The sequence below is a fragment of the Rissa tridactyla genome, chromosome 1 (assembly GCF_028500815.1).
Source record: "Rissa tridactyla isolate bRisTri1 chromosome 1, bRisTri1.patW.cur.20221130, whole genome shotgun sequence".
NCBI lineage: Eukaryota > Metazoa > Chordata > Aves > Charadriiformes > Laridae > Rissa > Rissa tridactyla.
In genome coordinates this window covers 166,799,078-166,813,405 of record NC_071466.1, presented here as the reverse complement: position 1 = coordinate 166,813,405, position 14,328 = coordinate 166,799,078, and the positions used below count along the sequence as shown (strand labels likewise).

General features: G+C 38.7%; 1 protein-coding gene across 1 annotated transcript in view; it reads left to right on the top strand.

Annotated features, from left to right (window-relative positions):
• Positions 1–14,328, top strand: part of ANO4 (anoctamin 4) — a 114,199-nt gene that overhangs the window by 55,755 nt on the left and 44,116 nt on the right. Inside the window, exons 7-12 of the mRNA XM_054199248.1 lie at positions 1,492–1,598; positions 3,545–3,600; positions 4,123–4,244; positions 10,716–10,850; positions 11,607–11,703; positions 13,418–13,478. Coding sequence (XP_054055223.1) covers positions 1,492–1,598; positions 3,545–3,600; positions 4,123–4,244; positions 10,716–10,850; positions 11,607–11,703; positions 13,418–13,478 — 578 coding nt within the window. The remainder of the gene's footprint in view (positions 1–1,491; positions 1,599–3,544; positions 3,601–4,122; positions 4,245–10,715; positions 10,851–11,606; positions 11,704–13,417; positions 13,479–14,328) is intronic.

The following is a 14,328-nucleotide window of genomic DNA, read 5'->3' as shown; positions in this document are numbered from 1 at the left end:
ATATCTTTACTTTGGGACTTTTTTTATTATCTGCCTTTGAAGCTGAACATAAGGAACTTATAGATTGTCTTGCGTGGAAAATTTGGCAGAGAACTTTGATAATAAAGAGGGAGCATATGGGGTCCCTAAAGTCTATAAGCTGGACTCCTTGCCTGTTTTTCCAAATGCCTATGGAGGTGCAAAGTCACGTAGGATTTCCCATGGGTAAAGATTCCTTCTGAAATAGCAGGTTTTCCTTTGGGTAAAATTACCTGTAGGGAAAACTGAGCAGTGGATCCCATGTTGTGCAGAAGAGAAGATGATGCTTATATCCATGACAAGCTCTCTCTTAAGATGCTCTCTCTTAAAGTCAGATTTGTCTAATGTACTGACCTACAGGCTGGTCTCCCTATGACATCTCTATGATTTTACCATTTTATTTATTAGTTTATTCAATTCCCTAGCTCTTCGCCAACACAGAGGAGGAAAACAGTCTTACCTCCTATCCAAAGTATTTTATAAAATATGAATCTTTTTATTCAGCCTGTTATTAAGGACCACATGGTAAAAAAAAAAAATTGGTTTCCTCAATATATGCACAGGCCTACTTAATCAGAAACTCCATCCACTTACCTGCTTATTCAAGCGTCTAAACGACTTTCAAAGCATATCCTGAAGCCCTACACACTTCAAGCAACTGTAAGAATTCTTCAGCAGGATTTAACTGACAAGTTGAAACAGTATTTGTATACACTTATATTCTTATATTGTTTGCATTTTTCAAGTGATTATGAAGATATGCTAAACTATCTTGTTCTCCTTGAGGATGTATATTGGGATTAAGAAATCTATATAAAATATATTATGCCAGCCAATCTAATCAATACAATATATTTTGTTGCTTTTTTTTTTTTAAATTTCCTGGACTCATCACAATTCTGTTTAAAGTGTTGAACCTGCATTCATACATAACTCCATAAGTAGCTTCTGAAAGCTAATTTTCTACTCTATTTTAGCTTCCAGGACCAAACATAGGAATATAAATTTTCTGTCTCTAACTTAGTATTTGATTTTCAGTAAGAGTGGTTTACCAAGTACATGTTTCCATCTGACTCTTAATGGTAAAGCATAATAAAGAAGCCTGAAAGAGAAATCAAACATTAATTTCTACAGCTGCACTTACAAATCGTACACTTTTGCAAATTTTTGTGCAAGTATTTTGTAGTTTTCAGTGAATTATCTAAAAGTGATGCTTATCATAATGAATGCTTAGATATCTTTGATCTTTCTCCTGACTTCCCCATGTAATTTTTTGTTAGGGAATGAATACTGTTACTGACATCATCGCATCCAGTGAATCATCTCATTTAATGTGGTGTCCTTTAATATTCCTTGCACTTGTTCACATACTGTAGATTTTTAGTGTGCTACAGGAAGTAATGGAACTCAATATTTGCTTTAAACATGTTACTAACTATTCCTGAGATGCCCTTTGTTTGTATTTTTATATAGTTTCATCATACACAACAAAGATACTTTCTTCAATAACGCTACAAGAAGTAGAATTGTACACCATATCTTACAGAGAGTGAAATACGAAGAAGGGAAAAACAAAATTGGTAAGTGCCGAGCAAGGTGCTTTTAAACGAGGGTGCTAAGTCCCACCAAAAAAAAAGAGGATAAGTCTGCCTGGGCTCGTAACAGACTTGTTTACTTCCTTTTTAATCACCTCAGTTTTTAGCTGTTGACATCTCACCCACTGCTGTTGTAGGGGCTTTGCCTGGAAGACTGATCATTTCCCTGTAATATCAAGCTACTTTCACAGGCACATATGTCACCACATGGGATTTATCACCTCTGCAAGGAGACTGATTTAAGCAAGAAATACATACCCATTAAGGACCCTAGGGAAGCAGATAAACTCATGCAAAAAAGCTTTTACTCCTTCAGAAAAATGTATTTGGAAGGATGGCAAGATGTGTGCTGCTGTACATCTCACCCTGAGGGCTTCTCCCTGGATACCTGTCCATCCCTACGGGAGATGGAAGGTTCTGTATCTCTGTATCTACTGTAAGTCAAACGGCAGTTCACCAATGACGTCCTCAGTGGAAAGGACACCATGCCTAACTGTAGCACGCCTTTCAAACAGTGGATGGACTAGAACTTTGGAGTGGCACATATGCAGATCCAGAAAAGCAGGCGGCAACAGAGGAAGGCTGGAGTACAAAATGGTGTGCCTCTTCTGTCTTGTGATACAGAGCACGTACTGCTTGTGTACCACATAGAGACTGGGGCATCACAAACAGAGAGGCAATCCCCATAAAACTCTGCAGTCTATTTCATTTCCCTGCTGTTTAAACTCCATCCTTCCTCAAGAGAGGGAGAAACATCCCAGAACTTGTTTCTTCCTCGCCTCCTGGGATGAGGGTAGCAATGGCTCTGAGCAATGACAGTGAGCAGAGGGGAGAGAAGAGAGGGAACAATTCATGCAGTGCATGCAGCCATTGCATTTAGCAAAGACGTTGCAGCCCCTGCCTGCCTCAAGCTCCCATGTGTATCTACCTGTGTTGTACCTACCATGAACACAAGCTTGCATTGATCACTGGGCAGAGCAAATCCCAGATTGGCTCTACAGGTTCTGCTTGTCTGACAGAGACTTTGGAAGAAAGCGTATTCTGCCAAGCAGAAACTAATCAATCACTGAAAGTGCTATTTATGTTGAATGAATACTTCTCATTGCTGTGTTCTTGCTGCCGTCATTCCCCTGTGAATTAGGAAAGGAATCTGGATTCATTGCCTCTTGGTCAATGGAATTCAAATGCCTTCAGGCTGTTAGTGCCAGTATTCAGTTTTGCATTGCCTGATAGTTGTTCAGTCCTATTTTGGTGACTTTCCAAGCGAGAAGTGCCCACATCTCAGCAATCATTCATTACTTCTCTCGAGGTTCTCATTAAAGAGGGACAAGGCCTGACTGAGGGGGGTGTATGATTACTTTTTTGTGCCAGATAGCAATATTTTTTGTTCAAGTTCAAGTATGTTTTCTGGTCTTGTACTACTACAGCCTGTCTCGTTCCTGTTCTATTTTTAGTCCAGCAGCTTTTCTAAGACTGAACACACTTTACAATGTTGTTGTCGTATGGAAGAGTTTCTGTTGCTTTACTGGCCTGCAGTTCAAAAATGTAAAGATCTTCCCTGAAGTTTTCAGCTCCCAAGAAATCTGGCCTTCCCCTAAATAGCTTCCCTAGACCATAATTTATAGGGTCAAACTTCAATCCTGGTGTGACGTCCCTGATTTCACTGAAGTTACGCTAAAGATGGATTTGGCGAATGAATCTTTAAATGTCCAGCATAATAAATGATAGATTATGATTAATATTTTAACAAGTCTTTGCTTGTATTATTAGTTCATCAAAACCTATAAAAGATGAATTTTTCTACATGTATCTTTTACTGTCAATGGGCTTCAAACTTCATTTAGCCAGCTTATTAAGAAAATGTGTTTTGCTTTTTGTTTAGCAGGTTTGCTGGTCCTATTGGTAAATAACTGCATACTTTTAATTCTTAGGTCTGAATCGATTGCTCAGTAATGGCTCCTATGAAGCTGCATTTCCTCTTCATGAGGTATTTTTCTCAGTCTTTTTTTTTTCTTTTTGAACAGACATTTACCACAAAATGAATTCTTAATTGTGTAATCATTTATTCTCAATCTTTTTTGCATTCTGCGTCTGCCTCTAACATCCCTCCCATTTAGTGATGCTTTTTTCTTGGAAAAAAAAATGCTTTTTTTCTTGGAAAAACAGAGATGATAGGGAGAGTTGTTCTGTATCTGTTCTGTAAAAAGCATTTGGCTTTGATAAATCAGTATATTTTCAGAGGGGAAAAATATCATGCTGTGGTTTTCTCTTTGAAATTCTCCAATTCATAGCCTTTGACTTGAACGCCTTTTATCATAAATTTCTTGGGAGCAATAATCTCAAATCTTACTGAAGTCAGAGGAAATTGTCCTTTTAATGTCATATTTAGCTTTTGGTGCACGAGTATGGAGTTTGCATAAATTGTGTTATCCATACCGCTAGCGAGAGAGATTTCTCAGATATTATTTTTTGCTACTGTTGTTCAGTAATGTCCATATTTGTATTTTAGGGAAGTTACAGAAGTAAGAATTCAATAAAAACACATGGGGCAGAAAACCACAGACACCTGCTCTATGAGTGCTGGGCTTCCTGGGGAGTGTGGTATAAATACCAACCGCTGGACCTCGTGAGGTAAGACTTTCCTGCGTTTAATATGTCACATTTATTGATGCTTTGAGCATAGGTTATCTCTCTTTGGACAAAACCATGAAAAGTTGAGTTAATTCATGTGTTTTTTTAAAACCGATCCTGAGATCATGGGAATCCATTTCATTCATGGTGCCACTACGTTCAAAGAAGGTATCTATAAAGGAGCTTGTAGGAGGACCTGAAAGTGAAGCAAGTTCCCTTCTAGAGTTTCATGACGCCATAACTTCTAATGAAGAACATCTAAGAGAGAAAAAAAAAAAGAAGAGAGAAATGTGTGGAGGCTGGGTAGATTTGGTTGCATGTCTATCCACTGGAAGAGTTTTTCTTTATCCTCAGAGCATGGTTTTGGTAAAAAACAGGTTCTCACAGACAAGATCATCTTCTTTTTTTCCAAAAAGCAACCACAGAAGGAGCCCTGGGTGAAATTTAACAACGCTTACAAATGGCATGGAGCGGAGTTCATAGTCACTGAGTGTGATAACTGTGTTCAGCAGCCCTAGTGGTCGATGGGTGGAAGTCTCTCCTGTACCACCTCCCTTAAACTCAGCCCAGCCGCATCACTGCAGTCTGAATTTGTATTCGTCTTGGAAGTAGCCTGCAAAGAAGAAACACTGAGAAATTACTCCAAATTCTTATAGCCCTTTTAAATAATAATTTCAAATAGGCTTGCATGTGCTAATGCAGGATTACATATTTTTTATGCACATGGAGAGAGACAGAGCCTTTACTGATCATGTTGGCAGAACTGTTATTGGGCATTAATGGGCTTTTTCTGCTTGAAGAAATAAATATGAAGTTACAAGGACCTGTTAATAAAGTCTTAAGATGTATTGGGATCACTGAAGATATTAATACATTGGCCATTGGGAAGGGTCATACAGAACATGCAATCGGTCCAACATATTATTTTCCCCTTTTATAAGTCCTGTAACTGATAGAAACCTTTGCTTTTATTGATTCTCAAAATTATTTCCAGATAGAAAGATTTGTAGGGGGTGGCCCTGGAGACAGACAGTTTTACTGATTAAGGCCATATAAAACCTATCCATTTCATAAAAAGGTGTTCAATTTTCATGGAGAAAAAGTTCACAGAGAAATACAATTAAAAAATTTTACTGAGTCATGTAATTTTTAAAATGCTTTGGAAAACAAAGTAATGTATTTATATCTCGTAATTTAATCCTGAAAGCTTCTTGTTTATTTTTTAATGTACTGGCTTGGAATTTTTCTCAAAGTACACTATGGAAATTGCTGATTTACTGAGGAGCCAAGAGTTATACTGAAGTTTTTTATTTTTAACGTCCCAGTATACAATAAGATATTAATGTCACAGTATAAACCACTTATCTCTATAATGTTTTTTAATCATTTGTCCGTGGTGGTCAAGGCTTCTTCATCAACATTTCTTGTTTGGGGAAGTGCTGTTGAGCCGATACCTGGGTTTTGGTTTAATTTCGTTTATGAATATGGACCATCAGGCATCTGGAAGGTTTTTTTTTAAGCATGAGAATAAATGGTAACAGAACGAGCAAGGTTAGACACTTGATTGTTCTGGACCTTGGCAGCAGCCTTCTTGAGTAGCCTGGGTTTGATGTTTAAGATTTTGTATGAAGCTTTAGCTTTTTATCAGACAGTGACATCCACAGATTTTTCCACAGCTGTTTACAAAGGAAAAAAGCAATCAAAATCGCAGACCCCTTAGCTGAGATCATGGGTGTCCTGCAGTGGTTCAGAGTAGGTGTTTACCCAAGGAGGATGAGGGGACCTGTGAGGTTCCCTGAATATTCTCAGCAGCATAAGTCTCGGTAGCCATTGAGCTCTGCAGGGTTCAACGCTGTAGCCCCAGCCCAGCCTGCTGTTTGCTGCCTGCAGAGCACCCATGGCTGCGATGAATTCACTGAAGGAGGGGTGGCAGGAAAGGGGAGGGAATGCCTTTTTCTCCTCACTTCACAGATGCTAGATCCCTCTCGTTTCCTTAGCTTCTGCCAAATCTTTCCTGTCTACTGCCACTCTCAGCAGCTCATGTGTCTAGTGAGTTGAAGATTTTTCCTTGAAGAGCTGACAACACCAGCAAGACCTGTTGTTCATTTCACTCGGAAGTATCTCAGTGTGCATACTTTAAACAGAAGCTTTTTTGGTATCAGTTCTACAGCAGGAGTGACTTTTAAATTTTCTTCCCATACCAACAGCCATGTGGGGGTGTGCTTGAAGGGAGTAGTGTTGCCATCAGTCCAAAAGGAGTGGATGGATATTAATTCTGCCACAGACATCTGGCCAGAACTTACTGCTGCTAGCTGGCATTCCCCTTTACTACAGGCTTTAGAAAGGCTAAGGAGTAAATTAGATGTAGATAATATAATTACCTCATTAATAGATACGATATTTCCACCTTAGAATCAAGTTGCCACAATGGTAAGCTAAATTGTTCATACTTTAGTGCTGAACAATTCCTTAGCTGTTAAAATGAGGCCTTACATCTCTGATGCTGTCAAGTTGGTGCCTCCCAGATTTCATTTAATCTCATCACCTGTCTCTGATGGAGATACTAGTCACTAGAAATAAATGAGAAGAAGTCATTTGAGGGGAATTGCCAGATTCTGCTTTCACTCTGCTTTGAAACATGTGGCAGTATCAAGGCTCAGACTTGGCACAATTGCAAAGGCACTCTTATTAATCAGCAGATGTGGTACCATGATTTTAATTACACTTCTGTTGGAATTTAGTATCCATAGTTACTTTACAAGAATAATTTAAGATCCTTGGAATTGATAGCAGTTGGAAAGGGGCAGGACTTACTATATTTATATGCTCTGAGAACACACAAATCAATGGAAACAGTTACAGTGATTCCTGGGAGCTTTGGATCACCTCCTTCACACCACTGTGCATAGCTGCTTTCCTCTAGGCTGTGCATAAATTGTTCCTGCTGCTGCTTGTGCATATTATCTACAGGACAAAAAGAGAGGGAGAAAACTGTATTTATAAAGTGTTCATAAAGCTACTTAAACAAACCTGAAAGCAAAAGTAATGCCTGAGTAACTTTCATTTTACTCCATGTTTATATTAAATGACTTGACTGCAAGCCGACAACTCCCTTTCAATCTCCTGTCAAGCCTTCCTTCCCACTCCATTGCTCCTGACATAACATGAGAGCTTTGTGTGTCCAAAACACCTGTTGGAAAGCTCTGTCTCCCTCAACTTGGTTCTGTGATGTAAAAAGTTCTGTATAGGATTTCATTCTGATCTGCAAAAGGATTAACTGAGAGAGATAGAGTTTTGTCTTGAGTCCAAACCTGTCTCTGTTCTAGCTCCATGACTTCCTTCTACGCATCCTGAAAGCAAAAGATTATATAAGGAAGGACGCTAAACACAGAGGAATCCAGTATCACATTTTATGGGTCTGAAATCAGACTTTGTAGCTTAATGCTTTTCTAAAATGTGCCTTATTGATAAATACTGAGATTGAAATCTTGGCCCAGTTAAGTCAGTGATAGTTCTACCATTGGAATGGGGTGAGGGGAGATACAGTTCACCGTTAAGGTACGTGATATCGAAGGGCTAGTATACATGCTAGCATAAAACTGAGAAGCTGAAATTATTTTTTTAATTATTATTCTAATGGTACAGCATATATAATGATAGGAGAGATGGATTTTTCTGTTAGGGGCTTGGGGATCTTTTTGTGTCTCTGCTTTTTAGGTTAGTTGTGGAGAAAATTTTCTGTGGGAGAACTGTTAAAGACAGAAACCATTTTTTTCTATTCTTATTAACAATCTGAAAAATTGGATGGGAATAAGTTACCAAAGTTAACAGAAATGCAAATGTTATCAAAGGTGGAAAATTTCAGAGAGACCTTCATTGAGCAGAGTGTTAACAGGTGAAATTTAGGTATAAGGAACACATAGTGATGCACCCTAGAAAAAAAAATCCCTAGACTCCTTCATGTATATTTACTGACTTCTGAGTCAAGTATCAGCATGCGGGTAAGAGAACTGCCATCACTGTGCAGACCTATATGAAATTTCTGTTCTTTATATAGTGACAAAGAAGCAAAGAGCTTGTTCCTTGTATTTGGCACAACTTGAAAGGAGAGAGTGGCAAAGGTATCTCTAAATACCTTCATCTCCTGAGGGTGATGATGATCCAGGATAACCCAATTTTGGGTTGGAATAAATGTGAAACTGCTCTGAATACGGCACCTAAGAAGGTCTCCAAAGACCTTGTTACTGCCATAGTTTATTTCTATAGCACTCAGCCTAGTAGTATCTGAGCAAAGACTTACAAAAAAATATGCTAACTACAGGGCCAAAAGAAATTAAATATTAACTTGATCCTGATGCAAATTACAGTTGTACAGCCCGTGGAATATCAGCTGTGAAGCAAAAGACTTCACACATAGTGGAAGAGAGAGGCTATTTGTCCAGATTTAAACCAATGTGTATCAAAGTAATGTCAACATCCAGCACTTATTTTTAAAGCCAGACTCACAAATGGCCTCAGATGCCTTTTCCTTATGTTGCAGAGATTTTAATTACTCCCCATCACACCCATTCTTCTTTATGCACACACTGAATCTTCCTTGAGTCTTCATCTAGGATGAAGCTCTTTGCTTGATCTCTAGATCAAAAAAGGAGTACTATGATTTGCATTGTTAGATGGAAAGGCTCAACAGGACAGGAGATGAAGTTTGTCATGAATACCGGCTAGGGGGGTGGAATGAGGAAGCATTCATCATTGAATGTAGGGTATGGAATAAAAGAATAAATCTTGATGAATATTAGGCTTGCTTCACAACTTTGAACTATGTACCTGGAGAAAAATAGGTCCATAAATATTCAGTGGATGTAAGCTCAGAATGTGAGCTTTCTTTTTCAGTGGAGCAGGCACAGCTTGACATCCTAGGTGTCAGGTAAATAATTAGGCCAAAGGGTTCACTAACATTCTTAAGTAAAGGCTCAAAAAAACAGTTTCCAATGTGTCTTTTTACAATTAGACCTGCTGCCCTTGTCCGAACTGAGCATGTTATCGTTAGCTTGCCACCTCTTTAGCCTGTAAATTTTGAGTGTCTGTTGAATGATGGAAGAATAAAACCAACATGACAATATTTGGCTTTTCATACAGTGCTGATAAACTCAAATGATAATAATCAGTGTAGGTCAGTATCATGCAGCAGAGCATGAGCTCAGCCCAGACAGATATTGCTCACGCTGGAAATTTTTTATGTCTTTTGAAAACTGATGATTTTGTCCATTACAGACCAAGTGTTTCTTTTTCTCCACTGCCTCCAGACCTAGAGCCCATCATGGGCCTTTTCCTTCTCACTGTGAAAGTTTGACCAAAGATGTTTTCTCAAAGCCTAAAGGAGCCAGCAGTGCTGGCTCACTGCATTTGTTGTCTCTGGACAGATCAGACGTTTCATCCTTACAGTAAAAGTGGGTTTTCATCAGCAGCTATTCTCGAATTCAGTGGATACGCAAGTCTAAGTTGTCTGCAAAGTCTCTGAAGTACAAGAATATCATCTTGCCTCCTTCTTTAAAACTAATCTTGTGAATAATCTCCTAAAGTCTTCATTGTAATCATGATAATTGCATATTGATTTGTAAAGCATCCTAATCTTATCAGCCTACTGTGCACAAGACGATCAAACACAGGACAATGCGTGCCGCCTACTCGTATGCTGATGAGTTCAGCAGGTTTTTTTGCGTGCTTGATGTATTCTTTAACACATAAATAAAGGTTTGGTTGTGTTTGAAAGGAGGAAGAATGCTAATGAATATGTAGCAAATAGGAGCTTCCTGGCCACTTTGCTGTTAGTTTTTAAGCAATATAGCTAACAAATCAGGATTAATTCAGACTTCTTTCCTCAAATTAGTGCAAGGTGATACATAAAGATATTTGTTGGACCTCACTTGCACTTTAATTTCCACCTGTGGTAGAATCATGAGATTACATTTTCAGGAACTGAGCTAAGAAAATAAATAATCAAATGAAAATAAACTGAATTAGAGAATAACCTCTAGTTAACTTCTTAGAAAAAATTTGGGGCCAAATAATTTTGCTGTTATACCAGTTTAAGGGATGAAACTGATTTCAATGCAATTATTTGGAAAGTACAGTTACACAGCCAAAATCAAAGGAAGCTATCAGTTTCCCAAACACAAAGAACTAGCTTTTTAAAATTAACTCAGTGTTGCCTTGCTGCGGTCTCCAATCACTCGCTGTAAGCTGTGGTTAGTGAATTTTTAAATTCATTTTTTAAGTTCGTTCATGAGGCAGGTCCCTTAGTGTGTGGATTTAGAAGCCTTAGAAGCAGGCTTTTTCTTCAGGAAATTCTGACTGCTCTCTAATCTACTCTTCAGATATAATAGAAATATTTATTTTGTATTAATAAGGAAGATTAAGCAGGTTTATTTTAATTAGCAGGTAACTTCACTGTGTTGTGTTTTAAAACAGACGGTACTTTGGTGAGAAAATTGGGCTGTACTTTGCCTGGTTAGGCTGGTACACAGGGATGCTCTTCCCAGCTGCCTTCATTGGATTGTTTGTCTTTTTGTATGGAGTCACCACTTTGAACCACTGCCAAGTCAGGTAACGTGGGCGCATTTTGTAAGGGAAATTACAGCTGTGAGTTATTATGAATAATTTAAGAGATCTTCATATGAATTGTTAATTATTTCATTTTGAACTGTTGAATGAATACTCAGGAAGACTGCGCTTGATCCTCATAAGGTACCCAGTATCGAGCTTCCCTTGTTTTGTGTTCCTGAGTTGGGATAGGAGGCAATGTTTCTTGCCCAGCTCCAGTTGCTGATGGTGCTGTCAACTCAGCATGAAGTAAGAAAAAAATAGCGCTCCTTCATTACTGTTGTAACCGGCCAGCAGAAGAGTGGGGAATTTTCACCCTCTTCAAGGCCTTTCCCAAAGATCCACCACAGGGAGGCATTCTTCAGATGAAGAACCCCTTGGACCTCCTGCTGAGCGCTGCATCTCTACATTCTTGCACACTTAAGTAAGTCACAAGAATCAGTCAAACTTAATGTTATCTGCAATCATCCTCACCCTCCCCCTACCAAAGCTCACTTCTGACTCAAGGAGAAGCTGGAAATGTTAAAGAGCTACTGCTAGGCTGGCCCTGCAGGGCTGTCCTCTGCAGTTATGACTGTAAACTCTGAAGTCTTAGTCAACAAATATTAATTATACATGTGCAGTTATGAACATGTTGGCTTCAGTTACAGAACCAGTATTGTTCAATAAGTAACTGAATATTAGTGAAACTTGTCAATCCATTTTAAGACTGATTGTTGTGTATCAAACTATTAATTTCTATCTTTTCTCTTTTTCCAGTAAAGAAGTCTGCCAAGCTACAGATATCATTATGTGTCCTATATGTGATAAATACTGTCCCTTCATGAGGTTGTCAGACAGCTGCGTTTATGCCAAGGTACATTTTAAACTATGCAAATAGAAATGTGTTATGGTTTGAGAAACCCATAACAATTACTTGTCATTTAGACAATTATTCTATCACTCGATGACCCCTCCCCGCCTGGGAAGGGGAATCGTAAAAAAATTAAAGAAACCCAAAGGCTGATATACAAAGAGATTTAATAGAATAAGACGAAATAATTAACATTAACTAAAGAACCAATATTGATCCTGATACCAATATTAAATATACAAGGATTATACTCAGCCAATTACACCAGTAGGAAGCTGTGCACTCCCAGCAGTGGACAGCAAGTGTCAGACACTGTGAGCTCTACGGCTTCAGGAGGAAGAGAAGGGCTCAGGAGTCCAGTGCTGGGGCAGGAATTTCTCTGGATTGCCACTATCAAGGAAGAGAGAACTTCACAGCAAACTTCCTAATTTATATTGAATGTGATATTCACGGTATAAAATAATCACAGATTAATAGATAATATGATAATTATCTATAATCAGATAATAATAAACAGATAATCTTGGTTTGAGTGCCTAGGTCTCACACCTCCTCATCCCCACACCTGGCTAGCTTGAAAACACTGAGACTTTGAAACCCACTTAGCATAGCTGTCTATAATGTAAATATTTTCACAAATTCAGACACTAGAGTCTTCTAAAAGTACAGTTTTCCCAAGCATTAGAAGACAAATTAGTCCTGTGTTGGTCAAACCAGGACAAAATGCATTCCTGCTAAAAGCATTAATTTTGCCTTTTGCATTTGTCTTTAGTGAGCTTGGGTAGATAAAATCTTCGAAGAACAGATCAAGTTCAGCCAATATTAACATTCATTGTCTTTTACTAGGACTTAGTTTGGGTTGTAAAACACTTGAATGTAATTTGCACTTAGAGATTTAGCAACCCCAGAGGTCATGTCCTAGATCATAGAATAGAATAGAAACGAAGAATAGTTTGGGTTGGAAGGGACCTTTAAAGGTCACCTAGTCCAACCTCCCCTGCAATGAGCAGAGACAACTTCAACTAAATCAGGTTGCTCCGGTCCAACCAAACCTTGAATGTTTCCAAGGATGGGTCATCTACCACCTCTCTCAGCAACCTGTTTCAGTTTTTTCACCACCCTCATTGTAAAAAATTTCTTCCTTATATCTAGTCTAAATCTACCCTCTTTTAGTTTAAAACCATTCCCCTTGTCCTATCGCAACAGGCCCTGCAAAAAAGTTTGTCCCCATCTTTCTTTTAAGCCCCTTTTACGTAGTGAAAGGCCGCATTAAGGTCTTCCCAGAGCCTTCTCTTCTCCAGGCTGAACAACCCCAACTTTCAGCCTTTCCTCATAGGAGAGGTGTTCCATCCTTCTGGTCATTTTTGTGTCCCTCCCCTGGACCTACTCCAACAGGTCCATGTCAGATGCATGTCTTACAGTGTCCTTGGCATCAGCCTTTATCATATGATCCATCCTTTGTACGTGGCTCCATAAAATCAATGCTTTGGGTCTGAAATAATGCTCACACCTGGTCTTGGCAGGGGTCAGTCCCAGGCTGGCAAATAGTCCTGTCAAATGACAGGTACATTTCACATGTCAAGGGAAGGATATTCAGGATCCTGCTGTACTCATTATCACATTAATTTTATTAGGTGAAAATAGAAAATAAAGCCTTATTATCATGTTGATAATTGATTGCACTAATAATTGATCACACTATTAATATATCCCACAGGTAACCCACCTTTTTGACAATGGAGCTACTGTCTTTTTTGCTGTTTTCATGGCGGTGTGGGGTAAGTTTTTATTTTGATATTAAAGAGTTGCACGATATTCTTCTTAAAGCTTGTAATGCAACATAGGCCTTTGTAATTTCCATCACATTTTTTTCAGTCGCTGAGAAAAACAATATCAGCTTGATTCTTTTCTGTTTCTCCAAAAGGAAGATGGAAGTGGCTGAAATCAGTTTTTTTATGTGATAATAATTTAATTAAAATAAAAACATAAGTGCAGTATGTAGTGTCTATGTAGATAGTTAGATTCGGGTGGGGGTTGTAATTGTTTTTCAGTATGTTGGCACTGAGGCCTTTTCTCTGTTACTGCTCAGGGCTTCTCTTAGCTTAGAGCAGCTCAGTTTATTCATTTTAAAATGAATTAATATGTTGTTTTTCCCACCTTGCAGAAAGGCAGTAAAGCTTAAATACATGCAAGCTGGTGGTAATCAAAGCAAAACTCTGATGAAATAAATGGAAGATTTAGTTGAATGACAAATTGATCTGAGAGTGGTCTAGCTGTTGCCATGGAGGCTGAATATTGCCTATAGGACAGTTGTATTTCTGGCTGAACTATTTTTCCTACTGTGGTCTTGTAGGCAGAATTGAAGGCAAAAGGAAACAATAATTTCTGGCAGCACAAAAAGTATTTCAAACACGCCCTGAGCATGCCCAGGCTCTTAGCCGCTACCGTGCCATTCTGAGAGAAGATTAACACCTTTAGAAAATGGCTGAATGAGGTGCCTTGAAAACGGCATCCATCTCACAGCTCCAGGTGCTTGAGCTATCCTGATTTATCCATTGTTCTCCTGTTCTTGCTCACACATCTCCAACTGCTTTGGAAAGGTGTCCAAGTCATTCTTATAATCTCAAT